At 38.5% G+C, this 27,069-nt stretch overlaps 1 protein-coding gene across 1 annotated transcript in view; it reads left to right on the forward strand.

The window, feature by feature from the left end:
• The first annotated feature begins 2,359 nt into the window (after window positions 1-2,359).
• The window catches only part of ACTN2 (actinin alpha 2), a 69,017-nt gene continuing 44,307 nt past the window's right edge, over window positions 2,360-27,069 (forward strand). Inside the window, exons 1-2 of the mRNA XM_082303441.1 lie at window positions 2,360-2,849; window positions 25,781-25,895. Of these exons, the coding sequence (XP_082159567.1) occupies window positions 2,715-2,849; window positions 25,781-25,895 (250 nt within the window). The 5' untranslated portion in view covers window positions 2,360-2,714. The remainder of the gene's footprint in view (window positions 2,850-25,780; window positions 25,896-27,069) is intronic.

The following is a 27,069-nucleotide window of genomic DNA, read 5'->3' on the forward strand; positions in this document are numbered from 1 at the left end:
GTTTTGACATTTTCAGAATGAAAAAGATTTTTCATTCTGAAATATTTTTTGATCCAAAATGGACTAATACAACCTAACCTGGCTAATATAGCCAAAGTGGGTCTTGAAATACTCATTTTTTTTAATCTCTCAGACTAGCTGAGAGATGCTATGGTCCTGGCTGTTGGTTCCTTGGAACAATGAAGACATTTTGGTTTTATTTGCTTTGTTATCAACTACTGTTTACCTATGTACCAAGTAAACATGGGAAAATGAGCAGTACCTTTGCTGCAGCGGCTAGCTATGTTTTGAGAATATTCAGTTATTTCATGAAAAAACTTAATAGCCTTCTTTCAGAATTCTGGAAAATTTGGGTAGAATGTCCTTTGACTTCTAGAAATCTAGGCCTGGGTCTGATTCCAGTCCTAATCCACAGTGTGATTGGATATTTCATGACACAGGCAGCCTGGCCCGTGTTAGAGGGTGAGGACCAACAAATGAAATATGGGTTGTAGCTAATACCTCCCTGTATGAAGCCATCAGTACCTTTAAGGTTCACCTGTAGTGCACAGTGGGGACTGGTGCAGAACCATTTTCACCCATGTAGATCCCCAGACAAGGCAGTGCCAAGGAAAGGCACAAAGCTGGTTGCAGTGGCTCACCTCTAATGAGGGAGTGCATGGAAGGTCACAGGTTTCATCAGTGCAGGAGAGCTCTTTGCATGGGGGACAGCTCTGGGTCACAGCATTACAATTTATGTGTGTACTTCTGGGACTCCTCTGACTTCTTCCTGCATTTCCTTAAGATACTTTCCTGTGCTCTATATAGCGAAAAAGAAGAAAAGGTTTAACTGACTTCGAAGGCTTGAATTATCATTTACGTGATGGCAGGTAGACTTGTATTGCAAACCAAAGGTGACTACCAGGCTATAAAAATAAACCACACAAAGTACACCAGCACACATATAATGTATATGTACATGAGTTATGTTGTTTTGTAATTGCTATTTGATATTGTCTCAGAGGATCCTAAAGAGAATGCTCACCTGTGTTTGAGCAAAAAAGTCTAAGCATAGCATTTACTTTGTTACATAGGTGGAAGTATAGCAACCTTGAGAATATTTGCACTGAGCAGGGGAAAAGCATGTGGTTGTCTGGCTGCTTAGATTTGGAATTTCAGTTTTAGACTGTTTCTCTCACAATATGCACATCAGTCTTTCAGAAGTTGAGCTTGCTTTTATTGCATGAGTTGTTGCAATCCTCTTCTGAATTCCAATTTGCAACCTTAGTGCTGCATTTACGAAGTTTTTTTGAACTGAGGAGTAGGTATTTTCTGTGCATGTGTGCGTGTTCTTCTATATTGCTTGGAGTTATGGGATAGAAGGTGACTTGGAAGAAAGCAGAGCTTTAGTTAGCAATATGAAATGGAGGGCATATGCTGTCTAGGTGTAAATTATTCTGGTTATTCATTCCCAATGGTTTAGAGACCTACCGAGCCTTTACTGAACATAGTTTTCCCTTACACCTGGTTTTGTAATTTAGGGCTTCCAAAAGCACAGCTTTGGTGAGCATTTTCTTTTTCTAAGTGAGGTTCGAATTGTATCCAGTGTGAGCACCGCTAGAGAAGATGACCTTGGCTGATGATAGGTGCAGGCATTAATGACAAGCTGCATGAAGAACGTAGTAAACTTGCCAGTTCCCAGAAGAAACATTGTTGCCAAAGCAACTGAAATGATACGGCACGGGAGATACCGGACATGCTTGCCAGGATGCTTGATCTCAGCGCTATCCTTTGAGATTTTGCCCTGTGGAAAGCACCGGCAAATGGTTCCTGTCACACGTGTAAAGTTACTAGGTTCCACAGAGCTTTGTATGTGCTTCTTGGTGCCTGCTTTTGGATTTACTGAGTGTGTTTCCGGGACAAAAAGATACGTGTTGCCTTTTAATTGTGCTTCCATGCTGTATGGTTAACTCCAGACCTATTTTCACTGGAAAACGTTTCATCTCTTGGGTGTCCTTGTCTGCGCTGGCTCGTGTAATCCTTAATCTGAAAACGCCAAGTGACTCAAGGCGGGACACGGGCTTCAGACTAACGATAAGCGATGTCGAACTGCATTAGCAGCTCGCAGGCGGGTTTTGGGGAGTGGGATTACATGTCAGTAAGAGAGAAAGAACGAAAACGAAAGGACGGGCATGTATCAGATTGGAAGAGCAGACAGGCGGGCACGACGGTCAGTCGTTTTGGGCCGGAGCGCTGAGGGGAGCAGCCGCCGCTCCTCGCTGACCTCGGCAGCCCTGCCCGCCCGGGTGCCCGCGGCGGGGCCGGGGCCGCCGCCCGAGCCACGTGACGGCCCGGCGGGGATAATAACCCGCGGCAGAGAGCCGCCCCGGGCTCCTCCGCAGGGTCAGCCACAGGGACCGGCAGCAGCGGCGGCAGCGGCAGCGGCAGCGGCAGCAGCGGCAGCGGCAGCGGCAGCGGCAGCGGCAGCAGCAGCGAGGGGCAGAGGCACAGGGGATACAGGGAAGGAAGGTCACCACAGGTCAGCACCTACCTGGCAGTTTCAGCCTCTGCTCTCAAAGAGATTCGTCAATATTCATTCCCTGTCACCTTGGAAAAAGAAAAAAAAAAAAAAAGAAAGAAAGAAAAAAGACACTGCTACTTACAACCCCTCAGCAAGTAAACTAAACTTAAATCGTAGTAGAAGCTGCAGCAGCTGAAGCTGATCCCTGGGTAGCATGAATAGCATGAATCAGATAGAAACAAACATGCAGTACACCTACAACTATGAAGAAGATGAGTACATGACCCAAGAAGAAGAATGGGACAGGGACCTGCTCCTGGACCCAGCATGGGAGAAACAGCAAAGGAAGGTCTGGAAATAATGTGTATCTGTCTGTGTGCTTCTGTGTGGAATGATGCCCTATCTTATTGCCGTGCCGTGTCCGGAATTGTTGGGGTTGTACAGCAAGGGGTTCTAATAAAATATATTTTACATTGTATAAACCATGTATATAATGTATAGTAGCTTTGCCATATTTTGAGGATAAAGCATTCACTTTTTTGATTCTTAAGTGAAACCTATGTCAGATGAAAATGATTTATGAGTCGGGAGTTTATTTTTATATTGCACTGCAAATATTCTGTCAGTACTTCTAAATTTACGTATACGTATTTCAGTAACTTTCAACTTCAGTTCCTGGGTCTTCCTTTCAGAAAGCAGACTCTGAATTTATGTACGCACCTTATTGATTTTCAAAAAGAGTAAATTGCAATTATAAACAGAGATGAATGAGATGGTTCAAAATTAGTGTGCAAAAAAGGTTGCAGTATTTCTGAGAGCAGACTGAAAAATCACTTTTGAAATTGTAATCTTGCAAGTCAGCTCTTTCTAGAATTTATCTCCATTCTGACTGAATGACTTGACAAGGAAAATATTGCCTAGAAATATTTCCACGCTATATTTGGAAAACTGTACGTCATTATTATGTTCCTATGTGCCAGTTCACTGTCTGGAAAAAAAAAAAAAGAGGTCTGTAAACTCCTCAGGATACAGTTTTAGAAGAAATCCTTCTTGCCTTGTAGGTGTAAGAAAACTATTGTGCCACCAAGTACTGTCCATGTTCTTTTTCTGAACATAGGCAGAAATTATAATCCCAACAGCAGTCATGTCAATGCTTTGGTACTTTAGTAATATTTGCAATATCTAATTTCATAACATTAAATTTTAAGTAGCATACGGAAAGGAAAGATGAAATAATGCAAAGGATTTATTGCTTCCTAATTTAAAAGGTGATGTTGAAGTCACAGCTGACAGATCTGGGATTAAAAGGTTATCGGCTGGTTACAAGAATGAAAAAAAGAGAGGGAGAGAGAGACAGTGGTCTGGACAATGAGTTTGAATATGCATTTTGCATTGGTGAGCCACTTAAGTAGAAGGTGCAAATTTAGATCTTATGACAGAGTCTGTCCCACTGTTACAGCTTCTATAAAAGCTGTACTATAAAAGTATAATTATAAAAGTAAGAGCTGTTAGAATTTTTGGGGCCAGTGGGCTTGCTTTTCCATTAAAATTTGTAGAACCAATATTTTCCTCTCAGACTGATCTTATAGCCTCCCTCATTCTGTGACTTTTAGCTGGTTTTGTTCATTTTCTTACATTCATACCTATTCAGATCCTCCTGTGTGAGGATAGGGGAAGAAGTTCTGTTCTAAGCTGAAGTTCACTTTTCTTGATCTAGCAGCTGCTGCAGCTCCTGAGCAATAATTAAGTTGTACTCGTCAACGCTGGCATTTGTTTTCATTTGGCACTCTTCAGATGGTGAACTATACTTTTATGTTTTATAACAAGAATGACAGTGCTAAAGTTCTTTAGTGATTTGAAACTGCTCATCTGTAAGAGGTTGTGTTACATCTAACTAGGATTCAATTGTCCAGTATTTCGGAGAAGGCTGTTTCGAAAATAAAATAGACAGGTTACTAGATAGTAATGCACTCTAATGCAGTTTTCCTTCAATGCAGATAAATGTTAAAAAGTAAGGAGAATTTGGAATAGGTAGACATTCTTATGTTTACAGTAAGTCTCTTGACTTTTACAGGAAAGCAGGGAGCAATTATACTGCATTGAAAATTTTAAGTTTCCATTCCTCTGAACAAGCAGTACTTCAGCAGAAAATCAGATTTCCACAACTGACAAATTAAAGCAGGCTCTGCTTTGCTTCCAGAGAGTAGAGAGCGTGGTTTTGCTACTTTATGTTGCCAGTTCCCAGGGTTTAGTTTTAGTATTAATGTGATACTGTATTCAAATAAAATTTATAAGAGGAGATCCTTATTCCTCATCTTGGAAAGAAGTCTGAATTTATTATTACATGAAAAGTAAGTACTTGCATGATAAAGGGCCTGATAAACTTTGTAGAATGTCAAGGCTTCTATCTTCTCCTAATTTGCGCTAAGGCAGTTGCAGAAAGTGCTTTCTTAGTTTTGTTATTCATTAGGAGAAGATTGCAAGTACATGGGCACAGATCTTTGTTCTAACTGGTAATACAATATTCAGAAGTGATCTTGCTGGAGCCCTGGCAGTTGGCAGCATATATTTTCTATTAGACAGTCTTGGAACAAACCAAAAATAAACGCCATTGTTTCTATTGTGGGCTGCCCTCTCCAGACTTGCCATTTCAGTGATATGCCTGGTATGAAATCTGTCAACAGATGCTGGTAACACATGATGACGTCCGTAGGATTACAATGGAGGTGACGCCTAATTATAACTGTGGTTCGTAGAGTATTATGGTCTGCTGTAATCCAGGCTCTTTGGTGGTTGCAGATGTCCAAAAATATATGAAGAACACTGTAGGAAAGAAAGCTGAGCTGTAGTTTAGCACTGTCTCTCTGAATGTGAACAACAATTTAAATGAATTAACTGAGGTAACATTTAGCCTGTGTCAACTCAGCATATCGAGAAAATGCAGCAATTTGACCATTTCTGCGTTAGACACTATTGGCAAAAACTTAAACAGGATCATATGGTTGGGCATTTTAGACAGCAACTTGAAAGAAAAAATTGTATTTTGGATGGACATGCTGTCTACAGTAGAAAGTAATTAGAGAACTATGGCCTTAGTGTCTTTTGAATATATAGATGTATACCATGAGATGGGAGACTTCTGAAGTCTGCTCCTTGACCCACTACACTTCCACTGCCCACGTGCACTAAAACAGCAGCTGAAAGATCTATGGAAGTGGCCCCTTGTTCCTTCAGTACTACACAGAAATAAAAAAGTATTGGAAGTTAGGAAGTCTGGCCAGAGAGGGTGGGATTATTTTCTTCATTCTGCTCTGTAATCCTAGACAAGGTCAGCTCACCTCTGACCTTGGTTTTCCCACTGGTAGAAAGAGGACAGCAGTTATATTTGTAAGAGCTGGTATAAGTGGTTTGTTCTATGGTCTGTCAGACTAGAGATGAGCTGTCTTTCAGTCCCTACCCTGCTGGACTGGAGTGGAAGTGGAATTCATACTAGCTTCTAATGGAAGACTTAAAACACAATTCCTGTTTTCTTCATAATAAATTTATTTCTTAAATTTTCAAGAAAAGTTCAACAGACTCCACAAACCTTTTAGTTTTCACTACCCTGTGTCTCAGTATAACTAAAAGGAACACAAGGAAATGCAGTGTCCCTTAGCTTAGGAAACCTAGCACAGCAATGCTACTCGAAATGCACACACACTGTATTTTTGCAATGCTTTTGATCTGCCAACACAGCTTGGTGAGCCATGAGTTAAACAGCCCTCTTGCGTATTTGCAACTTTGCTATGAATAATTATAAGAGTGAGCGTGCTTTTTAAAAACTTTGACATGAAATGTGGTTTGTTAGATTTCCAAGGAAGGTTGTGAAGCAATTGTTGTCCCTTCCACACTTCTACAAGTGTGGACAGTTGTATTGTAAGGCATCAACGGAGCTCACATATTTAACCTGTGCCTTCTGCAGTCATTCAGACATGTCTGACACTATTGCCCTAACACACATAAGGAAAGAACTGGGAACATGTTCCTTGCCTTACTGATATTGTTAGAGATGAATGATCATATTCTAGCTTGCTGTATAACTCTGGTAGCACCTCTTTGTTAATGCAGAAGGGTTTTAATGTAGGTGTCAATGTAAATTATGGCCTTTTGGTTGGGTTTTTTATACTGGTATAAAATAAACAAGAAGAGTTAAGATATTATTTACCTTAATATTGCCCTCTTTCTGAATGCAAATCTTGAAGACACTGAACGTTGTACATGAGTGAGGACTTCAGAAAAGATTCTTAAGGAAAGAAGCTGTGTCTTTTCAGTCTTCAGCAGTGCATATCAAATTACATTTCCAGTGTGACCTATAAGGATTTATCTGCATTACCTCCTTTGGCTGGTAATATAACTCCTGTTGTGCTTGCAAGCAAAAAAAAAAAAAAAAGCATTTGGAAGTCACATGTATGGCAAATTATTTGGAAGGAGCTATGATTATGAACTATGGATTATGGACAATATTCTTATTTTTCTTACGTTGCTGCAGCTTCATTAAGTTCAGCAGATTTGAGAGGTTCATTGCAGCCTGAAAGAGAAATTGACCTTGTGTTCAGTCTGACTTCACTGTCTATAAATAGAGTTACAGTCAGTGTCCCGGATTTACTCTGAAGTTTGCCTGGTCTTCTATGGATGGAATCTAAGTTGATTTCTTATCAGAAACCTCTTCCTGTAAGAATTCTACTAGGGAGTGAGAAGACAGATGTAGTGGAAGGAAACAGCTTCATTCTTCACTGGAGGAGAAAAATAAGCAAGGCTGAATGAATGAAAAATAAATGTAAGGTAGAAAACTTTTGGCAGGAGAGGCTGGATGCCACCAGCAAAATTCAGTACTGCAGAACCACTTCTCATGGATTTACAGGCTCCAGATTGAAACAATTGTTGTGGAGAATACAACAGCATCTGCAATGTGTAGAGGGCATTCCAGCCTAGGTCTTCCTCTTTCACTGGGGTTAGCTGGAAATACAATTGGTTTGGGTTTTGGTTTGTTTGTTTGTTTGTTTTAAATCATGTAAAATTCTTTCCTTGAATAATGAGCCTTGGGGTTAGGCTCCCATGGAACACACAAAACCACCACTAGAGGGTTTTTAGTGAAGTAACACTTCTTACCCACTTGGAATACCAGTGGGATTGCTGAGAAGGCACGGATTCCCCTCTGCGAGTGAGCAACATGAGCAGGGTCTGGACATGAATGTAGGAGGTGTGAGGGAAACAAAAGGTCCTCTCCTTTCTGAGAGAGTATGAACCTTCTCATTACTTAGTCCTAGTACAAACCTGTTAACAGTTGCACATTTCTCATAAAGAGGAGAGTCCTGAGTTGAGTAGCTTTAGAACTAGTTTCAGGAGGGGATTTAATATGCCAGGAGGAGAATCATCCAGAATCAAAAGCAGAATGATAATGGAAAAACCATGTGCCATGGTAGCATATACTATTTCATATGCTGAGTCCTACACTGCAGTTCTCTCCCTCCTTTACCTTTTATGTAGATAATTAGGATGATATAGGTGTCTTGGGAATTCTGTTGGTTGAAATGCAGGATTTTCTGTTATTATTAATAGTTGAAAAGTACCAAAAATTTCACCTTTTTTAGACTTTTTTCTAGTATTCATCAAGTATTTAGCTGCCTTGTATAGAATAGCATTGTCTTGCCAAATGATAATGTGTTACTGTAGAGGCAGAGTGCACCTTATGAAACATAAGTTTCAGCATTCCAAGGCCAAATGTTCCTCCCCCAGGTGCATCAAGAATTTTATTTTCAAACAATGGATGCCAAAAGCTCTAGTATTAAGGACACACAAAGAACATCTCTTGTTTTCTCTTAAATCCTATGTGTGTTAAATCTCAGTGGGAGATGGCCCCATAGAAGGTCTGCCTGAGAACTTGGTAGTCAATGGAGAAATGTAATATTTTTTTTTCTACAACAGCATGTCTTGATTTTTTCAGCATATACTGTAACTGTCCCAGGTATTAGACACTGATGCAACAGAAGGCCATGGAGTGGCAATTTCTCTCATCCTGTGAAGAGTTGCCTTGAGGGCAGAAGGAGTCTCTGTAGAAATATGGGATATGTTTATGGCTTGTTCTGTACTATTGGCCTCTTAGAGATTAGTGCTTGTTAAAATAGTAACATGTTAAATTCCTCTTGCTGATGTTACTTGCATGGAATGGTGCTTGAGAGGAGCATGCTGAAAGGATAGTGGAACGATCATATTTTGTCTTGGAAGCTGTCAATAAGGTGTGCAGCCTGGAATACTGTGGTACTGGTATATAAAGGAAAAATCAAAGAAAACTATTATGATATTCACTTTACTAGAAATTATTATGTAGGTGCTTTGTTTGAATGGGAAGGTTTTCTTTACCACTACTAAGTGAGAGAAGTCAATACATTACTCAATATTATGTATTCTGTTTAAACTCAAATCAACCTCTCAATGTTGACCCATTCCAGGCTCTGTATGCTTTTGAGTGTTGTCAAATTGATAATTCCCACAGTCTCAGTTTAGCTGTTAAATGCCATTCACCCCCAAATATCTGCCAGCAACAGAACTGTATGATTATGAAAATAAATTGTAAGAACCATTTTATAATGGGAAGCAAAGGCTACCTGCTTCCTTCACTCATAGATACACACCATGGCCTTCCCTGAAATTCATATAGTAAAATGTCTGTCTGTAGATACGCTGATCCAATTAATAAGACAATAAGGATTGGAAGAAAGTATAGACCTAAGTGGGTTTCCATAAGGTGCAACCAATGTGCTTAAGAGCTGGAGAAAAGCTGTGTGCTAAGCAATGGACTTTGTAATAATCTCTTGGGGCTGGGATGTCTGCATCTTGCCTGAATCTCTGTTTGGGTCACTGGAGAGCTGAAGAGAGGGGCATGGAAGGTGTTTGCTTGGAAGACCTCTTAGGGTTTTCAGCCCTGAGACTGCAGTAAAAAGGAATCCATGCTTATACAATTTCTCGCCCTGTGCAAGCAAAAGCAGGGCTGGGGTAAATTCTGTAAGCTAATGAATATCAGTAAGAAAATATCATGATTCCATCAACTATTTCCAAATAAAGCTAAAACAGCTTTGCAAAATGAATTTTGACTGCTTTTGGCCAATGGGGCCAGGTCAAATCTTTCATTAAAGCCCTTCTGTCCTCTCACAAAACGAAATACATCATTATGATGGAAAAATCAGATGCCAACAAATGCCTCACATGAATTGATCACTGTTGCATAAATTCTGATCTCTTTAATGATTTTCAGTTTAGGTAGTGATTTCTGAATTGCACTGTACAGTTCTACTGATTCATTTCAAAAAGACTGAGCATTAAGATTTTCTTTAATTGCAAATGGTGATTGATATGTAGATATTAATATTATTTTAGAAATTGTACTGCAGAACCTGCTTACAGAATAATGCATTGGATTTGTAGCTGGAATTCAGGTAGACATGATCTAGGAAGAAACATTTCAATGAAACAGAATTAGATGGGGATTTGTGGTCAAAAAATGTCCCTCCTATGTGTTATTTTATAGCCTTACAAATAAACAAATATGAAAGTGCTTACACAGTTGGCAAAGTTGAGTTGATTTGAATGTCTTTCCTGCCAAGCATAATTTCTTCTGAGCCATAATTGCTGGGATAAACAATGTGTATCTGATGTGGTATTCCTCCACTGTGAGCACTGAGAAGTTGCTGACTCTGAGTGAGTATCTCTTTTACGACCATGCATTCTTTACTGTCAGCTGATTCCAGAAGAAGAGTGTATTCACACTGAGCACTCCATTTCTTCCTAAATTAAATTTCATTCCTAGTAGTTTGGGGGGATTTTCACATCTTCAGTGGTTTGGGAACACCATTTAATGAAATGCTGTGATAAGAGTGTGTGACATTTTTTCTTAGATCACTGGATTTGTTGGTTTGAAATGTGCCTCAGGTTGAGAGACTTGATGCATAAAGGTTATCATAACTATGCAGGTCCTATACAATGCTCTATTTCTACATGATAAAATTGGGCATGTATTTAAAGATAGAAGGTTCCTCTTTTCACACTGTTTAACCAGCAGACACAGTGTTATGATCACCTTCTGTGCCTGTTTCTGTACAGAACCTGTAGTACCTCTTCCTGCTGGCAGTACAAGGAACACTTCAGTACAGATCAAGACAACGTGGTCTCAGTAATCCTCAAACTACTGGTGTGGAAAGCTTACAGGGCAGGTGTTACTGCTTTGCAGGAAGAGACAGAGGCAGAAGACTTTGAAATGCAATGATCTCCTTTTATGAAAGTGTCTCCTACTTGAAATGGTAGCTTGTAGAAATACATTTCATACTTTTGAAAGCCTGTCCAGAGGGAAACAGAAGGTGACAGCTGTCTGGCTGATTTTTAGTTAGTTTCTATAATTGGTCCTAAAATTTCTGAGTGTGCACAGAGAAGAGAAAATAAATCCTAAACTTCGGTTCTAAGTGCAAGAAGGGGCACTGCTGCTCCTATGTCTGGTCCTGCTTTTCCCCACTTTTGAATTATAAGGACACATTGCTTTGTCCATGTCTACATCTCCAAAACAGTGGTTGTAATACCTATGTACTGGCTTTGCAGATGGCAGTGCTAAGTGTTTACTGTACTTGATAAGACTAAGATTTTCCATTTGCTTCAAATGCTTCCTCCCAACTGCTCTTAACTGCCAGAATTCCTTCAACTTGAAATCTGATGTTTGTTTTTGTTTCTCTTCAAAAAACTTGTTAATTAAAGAGGACCACCCATCCATTACTTTGATAACTTGCAGAACCTAATTTAGAGCAGACAGATTCTAATCTTAACTGCCCCCCTGAAAAGCCTTGCTCACCCCCACTACCATAGCAGGAGTCTGTGGAAAGTGACTACCCCAGGCTAAAATTAGCATCTGTGATTATTCCTTAAGCATCTAAGGAAACACTCATATTTTTTATAGGTGTTGAACACCCAGGCATTTCCACTGACGTCAGGAGGAACTTCTGTCTATTTTGCACCTTTGAAAATCAGCCTGCTATTTCGGCAGTCATAGAAAGGCTTAACTATCTAGCATTAAGTGATTTTTTTTTAAACTCCATTTTATATTTAATCTTGGCATCAGTGTAGCTTTTCACTGCTGCAAGACTTAAGACATTGCACTCTTTAATGCGAAGAAAACTGGTACCCAGCTGCCTTAAATTCAAATTTTAAAAAAGCAAAAAACTCTAAACACCCCACTGTAAATTATTGTGTAGCTCTGGGGTATTATTTTACCTAGAGGAGTTCCTTTGGGCTATGAAAACCTCTGTAGTCCAAGCTCATCTCCAGCTCTGTTCTGGAGAGCAGTTCCACCACGTTTTCTTTGGCAGAGTAGCTGACCATCTTTGACTCTACTACTATCCGTAGTCTTCCAGTCCCCTTTATTTCCTGGGACAATGATCATCTGCTATATACCAGATCATGGAAGAAATCTGAGGCAACTGTCCCTCTTAATACTTCTTAATCCTAAATAATTTCAGTAATGGAATTTGCAGTGCAGCCCCACAAGCAGCTGTATCTGTGCATGCACATATTATGTATAATGCACTTATCATCCATCTGGCATTAATATTAAAAGACAAGCAAAACACCATACATGAGGCTGAAGTTGGTTTTCTTCCCTTTTGTCTAAGGCCTTCATTTCCATGACCAAGCACAGGTCCCAGCATGGCTCCTGTTGAGAAGAGATATGCTATAAACAAAGAACTGGTTATTTAATTGATGAAGCAGTTTGCTTATCACAAACTCTCTACTGTCTAAAACTGTTGTTTATGCCTTCAACAGTTACAGTCATTGTTGTTTATTTACCTATCTATTCTTAGTTATTCTTAGTGCTTGAGGACAGGTTACTTAGTTAAATTTCTTATTCATATATAATCAAGTCATCCAAAGATCCTGAGTAATGTTTTGCTATTTATTCTGGTTCAAAGAAAAGATAAGTAATTTAGGAACCTGAGCCTCACTAAATATTAGTTAGAAACTCTTAAATTTTTCTGAAAGTCTTCTGGCTTACAGGATATTTTAAATGTTTTAGAAAATGTTATTCTATAGATAATACCTCATTAAAAAAAAATTAAAGCTTAAACAAATTAACTAGGTATGTTTAAGTGGTATCTTTAATCACAGAAATAACTAAATTCTTTAAAAATCAGTTTCTTAAAACAAGCATGAAATAAAAATTGATTTTTTTTTTTAGTCATCAGTTACAATAGTGAAGTAGTTCACATGGACAGATTATATGCTTTGTGTATTGAGAAATACTACACTGAGTAACATGGCATATATGCCACACATATATGCCACAAAAACCCTTTTGTTGCATAATTGGGAATTAGCGCATGAGGTTTTCCTTTCTCTATAAGAGTCTCAACTGAAAAACCTTAGTTTAGATTACAAGCGAAACTTGATTTGGTTATCTCCAAATGTACTACATAACAGAGTGCAAAGACAACATTTACTGTGTAAATTTGATTTTTGGGATCTGACTATTGACATATTTTCCCATCATTTATTGGTGTCAGGGACTTAACGCTGTGTGTTTTGGTGAGGCTAAAATTGAAAAACCTTTCAATATCTGTCAGAAGACCTGCTTTTATGATTATGGAAGTGCTTTAAAGAATGTTGCTAAATTGGATAGAAACACAGTTTTATCCCACTCTGTATTGACCATTTTATAATGGATTTACTTACTCACCTGGCAGTGTAGTATATAATTACTGGATAAAGATAGCAAGGTGAAGAAAATCAACAGAGAAAACAAGGGAAAGACATTTGGAAAGCCAGTCAACTAAATCCTGGATTAGCCTACTTTAATTAATCCTTCTATTTCCAGAGGGCATACCTTTAGTTCCTTCCATACTGTAATGTGTGAATGCTTCTTTCATCTCATCCTAAATAGTGTTTGGCCATGTAAATATATATCTGCTCAAACAAAACTGTTAGCCAACAGCATCTGTGCTAGTTCATGAGCTCTTGGGAAACTAGGAAGAACACTGTAGGGTACAGCTGATGGAAGAAGGACCCGAGACTGGAAATAATAGGAGATCCTATCTCTTTATTAAGAAGGTTCATTTGGCACTGACAGGGTAGTGGTAATGCATGTTCTTTGTTTAATATACTTGAGAGAAAGCCCCAGGCAGAATGAGGGGCACTGACTTTCTGTTTAAAACACCCCTGCAGATTTCTCCCTTGCAGATCCACCATAGTATCCCCTTTGGGATTACCTATACTTCATTTTCAACTTCCCACTGGGAGAGGCAAATGAAACAGAGATTAGTCTTTTCTTCTGTAACAGTGAAGAAGTGGAAAACTGGAAAAGCATATAGAGGGAGAGAGAAAACAGTAAAATGGTTGGTCTCAGATATTTTATCATTGCTGAAACAGTTCCCTCCAAAACTGTTGGCATTTTTAATGCAAGTCTTTTTCTGAAGAGGCCTTCTAGGTTGTTGATACTCTTCTGAAGCAGAAACACAGGAAAGGTGGTGCTCCAGAATTAACTCATTCCAAGACACTTAGAAATGGCAAATTTCTTTTGACCCTATCACATTTTAACTTCTTGTTGTATATTTTGGTCCCATGACATATGAAATACCTTTCCCTATCCTTTTTTTCCTTGGTTTTTCAATACTTAGATCCTCTGTCTAACTAGCACTTAGAGTGAGACCTCCCAAATGTCTCTTTGCTCAAAAGTGGTGCAGAAAGCACCAGAATGCATATAGGTCTCTGTTCCATTAATTGAGCATGCCTTCAAAAGTATCGGGAGTTGTCTTAATTTTGTTCACCCGAGATCTGTATCTAAAAGTCTTGTAGAGAGCAAGAGAGACGGTGCATGGAAAAGAGATATTTTGGAGTGTGCATCAGTACTTTGGAATTTCTAACAGAACCTATGCACTTCATGCTCTGCAAGCTCTTCGCTTAGGTCCCTAGTGCCCAGCCTGCCTGGTTGGGGAGGGGTATTTGAACAGCACTTTATGAGATATGAATATGTACCTCTGTATAAATGCAAAGATGCAGTCTTTATTACATGGGTGACAGAGTCCATTAAAACTCTTGTAAAAATGTGTACATTTCTTTGCTGCACTCAACTTTGTGCAGTGTAGTGGCAAATCTATTTTAATGCCCTGACAACTGGGCAAGAACTAATTTATTTGTAGGCATGCACTGTAAGGTTCTGGGGTGTAAAGTAATCGGGAATGCTGCGTAAGGTGTAGCCATACTACCTCAGGTTGTAATGTCAGGCTTACTTGTTTATAGAGTGTACATGCAAGCTCTGCAAAGTGCAGTGTATCGGAGCAGAGAATATTTGCTTAGGATGCTCTAGAGTTAGCTTACCCTGTTAGAGGAAAATACTGTTGTGCCATGCAAATAGCTGGCAGTCCTCAGAGGTTTGGGCTGGATGCTGTGAACTCCCTGCCATGCCATGTAAGAGTACCCTGGTTCTGTCAGAAAGGTGCTGGTCCTTGTGGGTGATGATCTCTATTTCTGCAGATTTCAGTAAGAGGCATTTTGAAGGGCAAAATTCAGCAGTGCTGCATGTAACAAAGAACAAGTCTCCCATGATCTGTTAATTGTTGAATTATTAAATGCTAGAAACAATATTACCAATTTAAAGAGATCAGCATGTTCATAAAATTTTCCTTTGAGGGAAATACAAAATCAACATCTGAAAAGAAAAGAGAACAAAAGCCATTGACCAAAAATAGGTTATTCAAAACTTTGCATTTGTGTTGTTCCAGTGATTCCTTTTTTTTTGTTGTTTGTTTGTGTTTGGTTTGTTTTCAAAACTTTACTGCCATTTAAGAACTCTGTTCTGAATATACTTGATTCACAGATAACTTTTTCACCAATATTTGTTTCTTGAGGATTATGAAATACACGTTCTCTCACTTGCTACAGCATTTTAAATTTTCAAAATGTACATGAGACTGTGAAATACATTCCATTGTAAAGATTAGTAGAGCCTGTCTAATTCTGCATTTAAAGGTCTCAGTCCATGGAATGTATTTATATTTCACGTCTACTGTGGCATAAAGGTTTTGGACATGTAAAGAAGTTTTATAACGTGGAAGAAGTCATACAGAAAGCTGTGGAAGAGCAAGAACTCAAACACTGAGTCATTACTCACAGTCTGTCTTTTCACTCTCATTGGAGAATGCAATTTAATACGGGGGCTATTATAACTTAGAAATTTGTTAGTAACTTGAGAACTTTGTTTACTTCAGAGACTATACCATTGTTTACTATTCTCTAGTGCTAATTGTCTACGTTGAGAATGTGCATTGAATAATGGTATGTAATCCAAAATCCAGAGGTATTAGTTCTGTTATGACAAGGTATTAACATACCTGTTGTTTTACATAAAAGGCAAAGAGAGCAGACTCTTGTGTAACTGTAAATGATGTCATGCATATTGTTACTGAAGTAGAAGGGAAAATGAAGAGTTAAGATCATTACAAACAACAAGGGGTTGCTCCCCATTACTCCATCTGGCTAGTATGAATTATCCAGGGCTGCCGTAATACAGCTTTACTTGTGCATCCGGACAAAGGATTCTCATGCAATATTGCCTGGATGCTGTTAGGAACCATCTTTTTCCAAGGATTCATGCATAGGATGTGCATGAACAAACTATACTACAAAAATAGTCATTCACATACAAGAGAAAGCTGACTTGCACTGCTTAGCAAGGCAGCGACGTTATTAATTAAAAGTCTCAGTATTGCAAAGCCTTCTGAGTGGAATATTCTGATAGCTCCCACACCCCAGCTCATGATGAAAGATAACCTTGTGCTGAAGATGGACTTTTAATTTATTGGTTGGGAATGTGTGGCTGACGGGAACCTTTCACTTTTAGGTCAGTGTTTTGAACCCAGGCCAGGTGAGTAAGTGACAGGGTTGCTAACACATGCAGACTGTTTGGTAATATCTGTGAGGTGACTTGTATGCTCAGTTTAGCTCTCGGCAGGACAGGTGTCCCCATCACTTAAACCACCAGAAATGGCAGCTTCATTGGAGGTGCCCAAAACTGACCTTATTAGTGAGAGGTAGGGACAGTGACTTTTCATCCTAGAGGTGAAAGCTAAAAAGATTTCTGTATGTGAAAATGCTTTCTCAGATTGCATCTGTGGGGTTACTCACAGTCATTGCTATTCTTAACAGTTCCATGAGCCACTTCTTTCTCCATACTGAAGGGGCTGGCACATTCACTAAGAGTTTAAGGAAGGAAGGATAACTAGCATGTAACTAGATTTACAGTGGTAGGTAACTGGTTTATACTAAAAAGCTTGATTTGGTTTTTAAATGCAGAATTAACATTGGATGACAGTGAACAGATTCTGAAGATGTTGGTAGTTGTTATGTGTTGTTTTCCATCTGTTCACAGTAGGTTCTGGTTTTGATTCATTTTTTCACAATTCTATATTTACAAGACATTTATAGTTTTGTCAACTTTCTAATCTCTCTTGCTACTGTTTCTTTATTGGGCTTTTTTTCAGGGTAGTGTGTGAGCATCTCAAAAACAATGGTTAATTTCCCCCCAAAATAGTGCTGTGGAATATGGAGGGTTTATTATTATCCTTGAATACAGAAGTGGGATGCTGAAAAGCACTCAGCTATGGCTAACATTTGCTCCTATCATTGTTAAAAGGATTATAGTCCCTTGTGAGGGATCAGGGGTCATAATTTGCTCAGCATTTAGGACAGTAAAAACATCTTAAAATTCCTGTCTTAAGTGCCTTGAAGGCTGTTGCAAAGCTGGGGAGAAAACACAAGTGTTGGGGTCTCTTCTCAAGGATGATAATATAGACCTCAGGAAATGTGCATACCCATGGAACACATCATGGAATCCACTTCATTTTATTTTGGTTTATTTAGCTTTCCATGAACACTCTTCTACCTATTGACTTTGACTCTCCCTCTATCCTCTGTTTCTTCAGCTTTGTTTCATTATTATTCTGTCTTCACCATCTTCTTTCTTTTTCTCCAATATCGCTGACAAATCTCCAATATTAGATTTCTTTTTGCTAAGGGAAATTAGAGGATCATATGAAAATAGAAGAGGGAAATGGGCATCACCACTGAAAGAGCACCCTGACAGAAACAAAATTTACAGCTATCCATTGCTTGCCAAATGCTTGGATTCCAACCAGGGAGTTGTTTTCTGCTGAGTGACTTCTTATTTTGTAGTCTTTGAATCACTTATACACCTAAATTTTAAGGCTTCTCAGACATAATCTGGCAGGAAAAACAGTCTTCTTGCTATTCTCCCTTTTCAAGGCTGCAGTGTAGATGTCAGTTAGGATAGGAATCTTCCATGAAGATCACAGAAAGTATGATTGGGAGAATCGAGACTTCTTGCTAATCTGAATCTGGCTTTCTTCAAGTTATTTCACTGATTCGTTAAGATTAGTTTGAATTGTAGTTCTGTCATGAAACATGCTTACAGACCCATCGTTTTGTCTTACTCAAATGTGATAAGCATGCACCCTGTTCTGTCATCTAAGTGTGTAAGTAAAGGGTAGTATAGGAAATGCTTCAGGGCAGATTCCTACAGAAGTCTGCTTAATAAGCCCTTCCACTTAGAGTGGGCCAGTAGTCACCATTAGTAGGAATAAACTCTCTGACTTGCTAAATACACATTTTTTTCCCTATGGTTTTGTGTTTAGTTTTTCTCTGATAAATAGGCTGCTATTGCAATCAACTTAGGTACATGACATAAAAGAGCTTGCTTCTGTAGAGTCTGGATGGGGGACCTTTAAAATACTTAGGCTTAACCAGCGGAACTAGGACTAATGGCTAGAGTTTAGATAGACAGAATCATGAGCAGAGGACATGCGTGTATCTAAGTGCAGGCTTAGAACTGTAGTACAACGTAGGTTTTGCCTGCTTGTCCTTGGAAGTTTAACTTCTAATATAAGATTGGATTTAGCAAAAGTTGATGCTTACTTACCTCGTTTCCCACTTTCATGTAAACAAAATATGCCAAACCTTTTATTGCCTCTAAGACTGTGTTTTTCCCTTTTTTATTAAAATTGCCACATGTAAATTTGGCACAGACCGTTCTGGTCTGCTTAGTGATAGGAGTGTGTTAAAAAACATTCAGAATTCAGAGAACACATCAGAAGCAGCCAGGAGAGGGTTTTTTTCCCTGGCAGTTCCTTTGTCTTTCTAATTCCTTCACCTTAACAAATTAGGTAGGTTGCAGTTGTTGTAAAGATAAGAACGGGTAGAGATATCTTACTATTTTTATAATGCAAGATAAAACCCATACCCATGCTTTTACTACAGGTTTTCATAGGATCCCTACCTCTTTTATTTCTGTGTTATTTTTCTGAGCAGGTTTCTCTTACTTGCATGATGCTTGAAATTCCAAAAGTTAAAAGTAGATTTAGACCAGTATTTTCCTACAGATCCTGAGTACCTTTTAGTTTGAAATGGGATTTTAAATATTGCACGTGTTCCTAGTTCTAAAATATCAATGTTTTGTTTGAAAGTACATTTTGAATAGGCAGAATTCTTTTAAATTGAAAAGATACTGGAACAGACAACCCTATGATACTGCATGTATTTTGAGAAGTCACATAGTTGTGTTGTACAGATACTTGTAAAGCTTTCTTAAATGGGTGTCATCAACAGTACTGAAAAATGAAGGGGCTTCCTTCAGGGAATAGAGCTGTTGGGGCGTTATATCGATGGTCCATCAAAGCCCTGAGTTGTCTGAACACTTACCTAAATTTTCACACTTAAGCTTGAGGCTTCTCTCTTGCATGTAAAGATGGGCTTATGTGCCTAAAACTTCTCTGTCTTTTTCAGCTATCTCAGGTGATCCCATAAAGATATCTGCCTGCTCCTAATAAATTTTGCAATACTTTAACTGTTTTAGCCTCTTCAAAGACCTTGTGAAACCTCTCTGCTTCCTTCCTTTCCTTCCTGTTCTTTCCTTAAGAAAAAAAGGCTGAGGTGAGGATAGTGCAGGCAGTGACCCATACTAAATTTTCCATGCAACTTGCTACCTCCTGAGGTTTTTTCCAGTTAGATCACTGGGACAACATAAACTTTCTCTGTTGTCTTCTCTGAAAGAACGAACTAAGGTCATTCACATTGTAACAGAAGGCTTAATAATCTAAAATTTCTTGGGGTTCAGCCTTGCCAAATTATTCTTCAAGGGATATTTACATGCTCTGGGTGGTTTTTTGGTTATAGTGAGCACTGTAAAACAGACGTGCAGTCATTCAGTACTGGAGGGAGTTGCATGTTTTACAGGAAACCCTACACTCACACGGGATTAGGCCACCTGCTTTGCAAGGACTGAGGTCTCCCCAGGCTCTTCCATGCAAGCAAAATGCAGAGTGCCAATAAGACATGTGCAAAGTCCTGTGTGATGAATGCATCCCTTTGGTGTCTTCTCCTGTGAGCGATAAAACTAAGGGATGGGAGGAAGTTCCCTTAGTTAGTAGAGCAGATCTGCTGACAGTGCAGAATATGCCTGCATATAATCTCTGACACCATCTGTTAAGATATATAGACAAATGTGCTGGAGCAGGAAGGGCTTTCCCCAGTTTTGGATTTGGGGTTCTTGTGATGGAGCTTCTACTCACTTCCATTGTGAGATGGTTCTGTGCTTATCCTTTCTGTTGTTCCCAGGAATCTGGCTTTGACATAGTGCTTGTGATTTGAGGGTTTCCTTTTAATAACCTTTTAGAATATGCTAAACCTTTCCGCTACCTTAACCTTCATGCCATCATTCACTCTCCTTTCCCTCTGCTTCACTTGAGTTGTTGCTATGCTCTGGCACATTTGGTGTTAAAATCCCACTTTGCTTCCTGGTGTTCTGGCATGATCCAGTTGTACTGGTGAAGCACCTCTCCTGTTGTAGTTATTCTAGTTATTTTACTAACTTGTGCCAATGCATATAGGTTTCCACTGCAAGGGAAAAGAAGAGCAAGGGAACAGTTAATAATAATTCAAGCCAACAACTAAAATGTAATATTTTATTTATTTTCAATTAATAAAAATATATTCCTGCATGTATACAAGTATAGCTGTTCTAGATGCTCTAGGAACAGCTGAAAGATACCATGTGTAGTCATTGGTTTATATCAAGCTGGTTTAAAAATGCTATGCAATTTTCTGCTGTGTTTCACCTTCCAGCCTCTTCTTTTGGGAACAGAATAAACAGTTAAAAGAACGAGGGCCAACACAGACTGCATCCCAAGCCCAGAGAAAACCCCTGATTCCACAGCCATCAGAACACACTGTGGACACAGGAGCTAGGAGATCATGTTGCAGGTTCACAACTTATATTTTAAAACGTGGATAACAGTCAGATGGGAAATTCTTCAAGGGGAAACCTCAGTCTGGCCTACTGGGAATGTTCTGGCAGAGCTCCTTCTGTAACACCCTTGCCATGCACTCAGAGCCCAGTAATGTTCTGTATAATTACAGAGTGAATCACTGCATCCCATTTAGACTAGAAGTAATGAAGACCCTCAGCTAACACAGAAAGGAAAAGCCCTTTAGAAGAAGGGCTGTAAAGCAGTTACAAGAAACAACTCTATCAGACTGAAATAATTCAGGATAATACATATGTATGTAAACAAATGTGTTGAATGTGTGTATTTGAAGCTAATTTTAGTCAAGTGTCTTCTCCTGCTCTGGTTATTAGAATTTAAGGTCCATGAAAAACAAGTTGTGCTTCTGTTTTCCTTAGCAGGCACAGAATGGATTAAATTTCCAATTCAAGTAAAACCAAATTACTCCTGTGAGCAAGTAGCCTTTCTTGGGCTACTGTTAGGGGCACAGACAAGCAGACATGGCTTTTGACATAAATATTAGTTTTGAACACTTATAGATACTATAGAGATACTATAACAGACAAAAATTGATTTGAGTTTGAGGGAGTGAAAGACAGAGTTAACCTTGATATGAGATATGTGTACGAAATAGGATACAGGTTCCCAGTGCTTCATTAGGCTGGATCCACTTCTCAATTTCAATACTGAGTGTAAGCAAATAAATCCTTCTGAACTTGTGGAGTGTATCCCCTTTTGCACCCTGCAAAAGTTATGCTACTGCTTTAGTGATGTTCATTATGGACTCACTCTCAGTGCCAAACTAGAAATTTACTTTGCATTTTCTGGAGGTGGAACAAGTTGCCTTAACTCACCAGTATTCAAGAGTGTGGTGACTGGTACTTCCTCAATTGTCTTTATCCATATTATCACATGCACATGTGAAACTTGTTATCATAGCATCTTGTTTTCTGGCTTTGAACCACTATCAAAAGTAAGTTATCATTACACTCACATAAAAAGAACATGTGGGCTTTCTTGGAAGTGTAGGACAACTCAGATCTCAAAGACACCATTTTTCCCACAAAGCATGTCCTTCATTGTGCCTGTGTCAAAAATATTTGTACAAAGTGGGCATACCCTATTCTTTTTTTGGCATTTTCTGCAGTTGATTGATAATTAATTAGGGGTATCTCCTTTTTCTGCCCCTTGGTTGCAATTCTACTTGTCAGAGGCTTGTAAAATTAAGTGGCCTGAGTAAATTATCAGGTAAGAATTTTTTTCCCCATAGATATACACTTTGCCATCACAGATCTGGGAATTATGGAGAAGATGCTTTTGGCAGTCTTCACAAGGAGGCTAAGTGGGCATAGCACATAAACTGCATTCTCTTTCCTGGAGTTAGTGTTTCCAAAATAGACCTGTGACAGCAATAGACAATTAATGGTGCATTAAGAGAACATTCACCTGTGGCACTGCAAATTCTTTGGCTTCCTGCCCTGCATCCCCTCTTCTGGGGTCTCTCATCTAAGCATGTTAGCAAACTTTATTTTGTAATAACAAACTTGGAAAGGAGGAATTTTTATTTATTTATCTTTTCAATTTGTAGAGTTACATAGGGTAAATAAATTCTAAAAAGAAATGTCTAGCTTTGTAGACACTTTTTTGTATCCTTCCTAGTATTCAGCTTGATGCCTTCAGTCCTGCCTTGTTTCTCTGGGCAATCTGATACTCTGAAATGTTCTGTACAGCTCAGCAGAAAAAGGAATTTGCTTTGTCTAAGTCATTTAATAGCTTTTAAATCCCAATGGATTACAAATTTCCAGGGTACTATATGCTGGCTGTATCTTGATCTCCAGGACTTGAACATGCTTTGAATTGTTTCTCAATAACTATGAATAGAATTGTTAGTTAAAGCCAAAGCAGCGAGAACAAGGGGTATTACAGTAAGAGTAGAGGGATGAGGGCTAAATTAAATGTGGATTGAGGAAACTGTTAAAATTTGCAAGTTAAGTTGTGCAGTAGCCTTCATGCAGTCACTAATGAATTGCATCACTGAAACATAGTTAACACTTCCCCAAGTATCATTTGTATAACCTTGCTAGTCCTAGGAAAAGTAAGCTAGTTTGGAAGGCCCAGGCTATGGGGCTGCATGCTGCAAAGTACTGCAGTGGCATTTGCATGAGGCACAGGACAACTGTTGGAAGGGGACAGATAGCACCATGGCATGGCCTGGGGCACTGATAAAACAGAAAACTGAGCAACTGGAGTTTAAATAAAAGATGTAACTCTGTTATTCTAGATATAGAGGATAATTGAAACTATCTAGGTACAGATAATCTAAATAAAGTCTCCAATCACATTAGAGTGCTTCAGCAGAACTTATCTCATGAATGGAGGCCCCTGTGGTAGTCCAAGTTTATCCTTCAGAATGCTACAAATGTCATACAACTGGAAAGAATCTTAAATAACCTACAAATACAAAAAAGCAGATAATAAAAAACACTGTCTGTCATCAAACTATATATTGAAAGCAGCTTGACTCAGCAGTAGCAGCATCTTTTCCTTGTATATATCACAGGGACATTGGCTGCTTAGTGTCTGCAAAATGAATGAGATGAGAAAACCATTTGCTTGAATGTCTCAAGCAAATTCAGTGCCATAAAAACATACATTTTCAAGAGAAACTATTTAAATTATTTGACAACTTTGTGATCTTTGGATAAAACTTACGTTTTGTGTCTATCAGTGCAGCAACAAGTAAGTTAATTTATATATATATATATATATTTTTTTTTTTTTATATGAGCTAAGAAGTGCCAGGATCCATTTCTTCTTAAGAAAACTTCTTAAGAAACTGAGGAGTAGCCTTCTTCACAGTAGGCATCAGATTTGTATTTTAAGACTTCTCAACTGGTGAAAACTTAATTAAATGAAAAATGAGGAAAACTCATTTACTTGAGTGGTACAAGGTGACCATTTACCATAAATATTTAAAAGAAGAGATGGAATTGGCTGAAGATTTTTTCCAACTTCATCTCTGAGTTTAGTATGGTGTGCTTGGAACAGTTCTATAAACTGCAATAGCATCTGCAAATAAGCACATGTCCATCACTTAAGCTTAATTCATGAAAGGCTCATTTATTTACAGGTTCAGATTTCTAATATTTATTGCCAAATTGCCATCCAAGGTTCTTGTGCATTTACCCTTGAGTGCTTTCAGCTTTTTTTCCTGTTTTGGCATAGTATTATTCCTTCCAAGATGCTTGTAATAATTTTTAGTGTTTGCAAATGACTTAATGTGGTGCTAAGCCTTTTTAGATACATACTACCAGAACAAGACACTGCTTGAGGCAGACAAATTATTCTTATAAACTAGATCCTAACCTTATGGTGATCCAAACCAGATGCCATCCTAACACTCCATCATGTCATGCCCTGAGGGTGGAGGTGCCTGGAGTCTGTGCTGTGAGGATAGGCATGGTCTGGTTTCATGAACTCAGAAAAGCTAGTTACCTTAAAAGGAGAAACATTTAACCTTCCTGAATGACTGCTTTTCAAGCTAAGATCCCTCGAATACATCTAAAATAGATGCATTTGCAGATATGCTTCAGCTGCAGCCTTATGTATCCCCATCTGCACACAGAAGAACTTAGGTCTCTACCTGCAATTCATCCTCTGCAGGTCAGCAGGACTCCTGCCTAGAAGCACTTCCAGTATTTTCTTCTCTCTGCTCCTTTTTCTGGCTGCCTCGAATCAGGGATTTCACTGCACAGGTCTGCCATATCCATAGCACTTCTTGCTTCCTTTCAATTCCATAGGAGAAGATGATAAAACTAAAATTTAGGAAGCTGCTCCTTGTCAGTGTAGGAGCACTGAGAAAAGAGCCCAGTAAGGTGCCCATCAATTCTTGACATAAACTGAGTCAAACTCAACAGTAGTCAAAATGTTATTCTTTAACAAAAAGTTGCTTTTTGAAGACTGGACCATTTGGGAAAATTCAGTCCATGTTTTCTTAAGGTATCAAATCTGTCTAGAATTTACAGAATTCAGTTCCAGGGAAGATTTTTGTCTTAATCTACTGGCCTTCATTATTCTGTTTCTGAGAGATCAGAAATGAAATGGTCTAAAAAAACAGGCAAGAAGAAAGAAGGTTGAAGGGAATTTCTTATTTACAAATGGGATATATTGTTTTTTTAAACTATTTGAATTAAATGTTTTTAATTTGGAAATTTGGAAATTTGATATAGTAAAAGAAGGGGAATTCCAAATATCTGACAATTTTAAGTAGCTGAAGTCTAACTTGCTAAAAATGTTCAGTAACAATGTTTTTTTAATATAACTAAGCACCTGCTAAAATACCTAGTAAATACAATCTTGCTTTATATATCTTAACAGATGCTGAAAAGCAAGGACAGTTTGTCAGAAGGCTGAGGGAAGTAATGAATATTTAAAACCAGACCAATTTAACTACTATGTTTTATAGTAGCCCATGTTTTGACTTCATTCATACGGAAGGTAACATGTATATGACCTGTATCTGCAATGGAATTAGTTCTGCTTTTCTCCTCTGCAAGTAAAAGCAGACTTGGTTATTCTCTATGGACAGGAAAATATTCATGGTTGCTTTTGTGATAATTTTTTCCCCGCAAACCTAAGGATATGCATTTGTGTCCAAGTTTTGCCTTTATGTGTAGAATTCTTGTCTGGAGATGCATTTGCAAGCAGAATCTAGCACAAAATTGCTTTACTTCAAGAAATTCTTTTCATCTTCATGAGCATCTGGGATAAGAATTTTGTACTTGTCAACATGTATAGAATAAATGGGAGCTGGACATCCAAATCTCAGATGCAGTGTTTACTCAGATGGCTGAGCAGTTGTTTGGAAAACACCCTTGATGTTGTTGATAATTTCTTTTTTTAAATGCTATTACAGACGTTTACAGCCTGGTGCAATTCCCACCTCAGGAAAGCAGGCACACAGATTGAGAACATCGAGGAGGACTTCAGAAATGGCCTCAAACTGATGCTCCTCTTGGAAGTTATCTCAGGTTAGCTAAAATAAAATTTTCTAGGTATTTACAGCACACTAACTGAAACATTCTTAAAGGAAAAGAAATTGTTAATGATTTAAAACAGTGAACACAAATTCAAAGTAGACTGAAAACTGAGAGATGAAACACACTGTAAAACAAAAAGGAGGGGAAAAGAAGCTCTGCTTTTTCCTTGTCTCCAAAATTTTCTGGTTTGTGCTTGTGTTTCAGGATATCACAGTGTATCAGGGCGTCACTGACATCACAGTGTTGTTGGATAAACCAAAAAACATCAAGGACCTTGTCTTAGCCCTTAACAATTAAAACATATTTACATTTAGGTTACAAATTCATTTTGTTCTGCTTTTAGCATAGATGTTTTGCTTTGCTTTTAATGACCTTATTGGATGGACCAACACTTTCAAAAGTGAGTGCCTAAAGTGAACCTACATCAATATTTAGTCACAAATAAAAGGTCTCATTTTTCAAAAGAGTGGAACATCCAAAAACTTCTTTTGCTAACTGTTGTAAACTCACTGTGTCACTTTTGTTATGCATTATTCAGAGGGCAGTCTCGAGGTAAGATCAGAATGCCCCTTAATGGGAAGGGAATAGCTCAAGCCATTCCTACAAACATACAAGACAGTTTAGATTTTTGCTGGAGATTTCAGTGTGGTAAGAAATTCTTCAAATGATCATTCCTCATGAAATGGAGAATCTTTGTAGAAAAGACTGTTCTTTGTGATCATTTGAAAAGATAAGTTTGTTCAAACACATCAGCCTCATGCTCTGAAATGAGCTGCTCTGGTGTGCTGGATGAGGCTGTTAAAAGCCATTCTTCTTGGTCAGGTGTACAAGGATACCGTGGCTGATCAGCTGGATAGAATCCAGCCTCTCTTTACAGTCGGGCAGATAAGGATGATGAGCTCTGAGAACATTCTGCCTTCTTAATATTCAGCTATTGTAACAGACAGTAGCAATGAACCACAAGTGGAGTAGCAGGAAGTACACATATCTTCCAGATGTTTAGGACAAACAAAAATGTTACTCTGGTATTACTTCTATATCAGAAAGATCAAAGTCAGATGCTTCAACATTTGAATTTTCTTTACAGGATTTTGTTCAGACCCCTTTGGCATTCTTTCAGAAAAATACCAATTAAAATAATTGCTAAAATTTAGGTAGCATTAGG

The sequence above is a fragment of the Coloeus monedula genome (genome assembly GCF_965178545.1).
Source record: "Coloeus monedula genome assembly, chromosome: 2".
NCBI classification, from domain to species: Eukaryota; Metazoa; Chordata; class Aves; order Passeriformes; family Corvidae; genus Coloeus; species Coloeus monedula.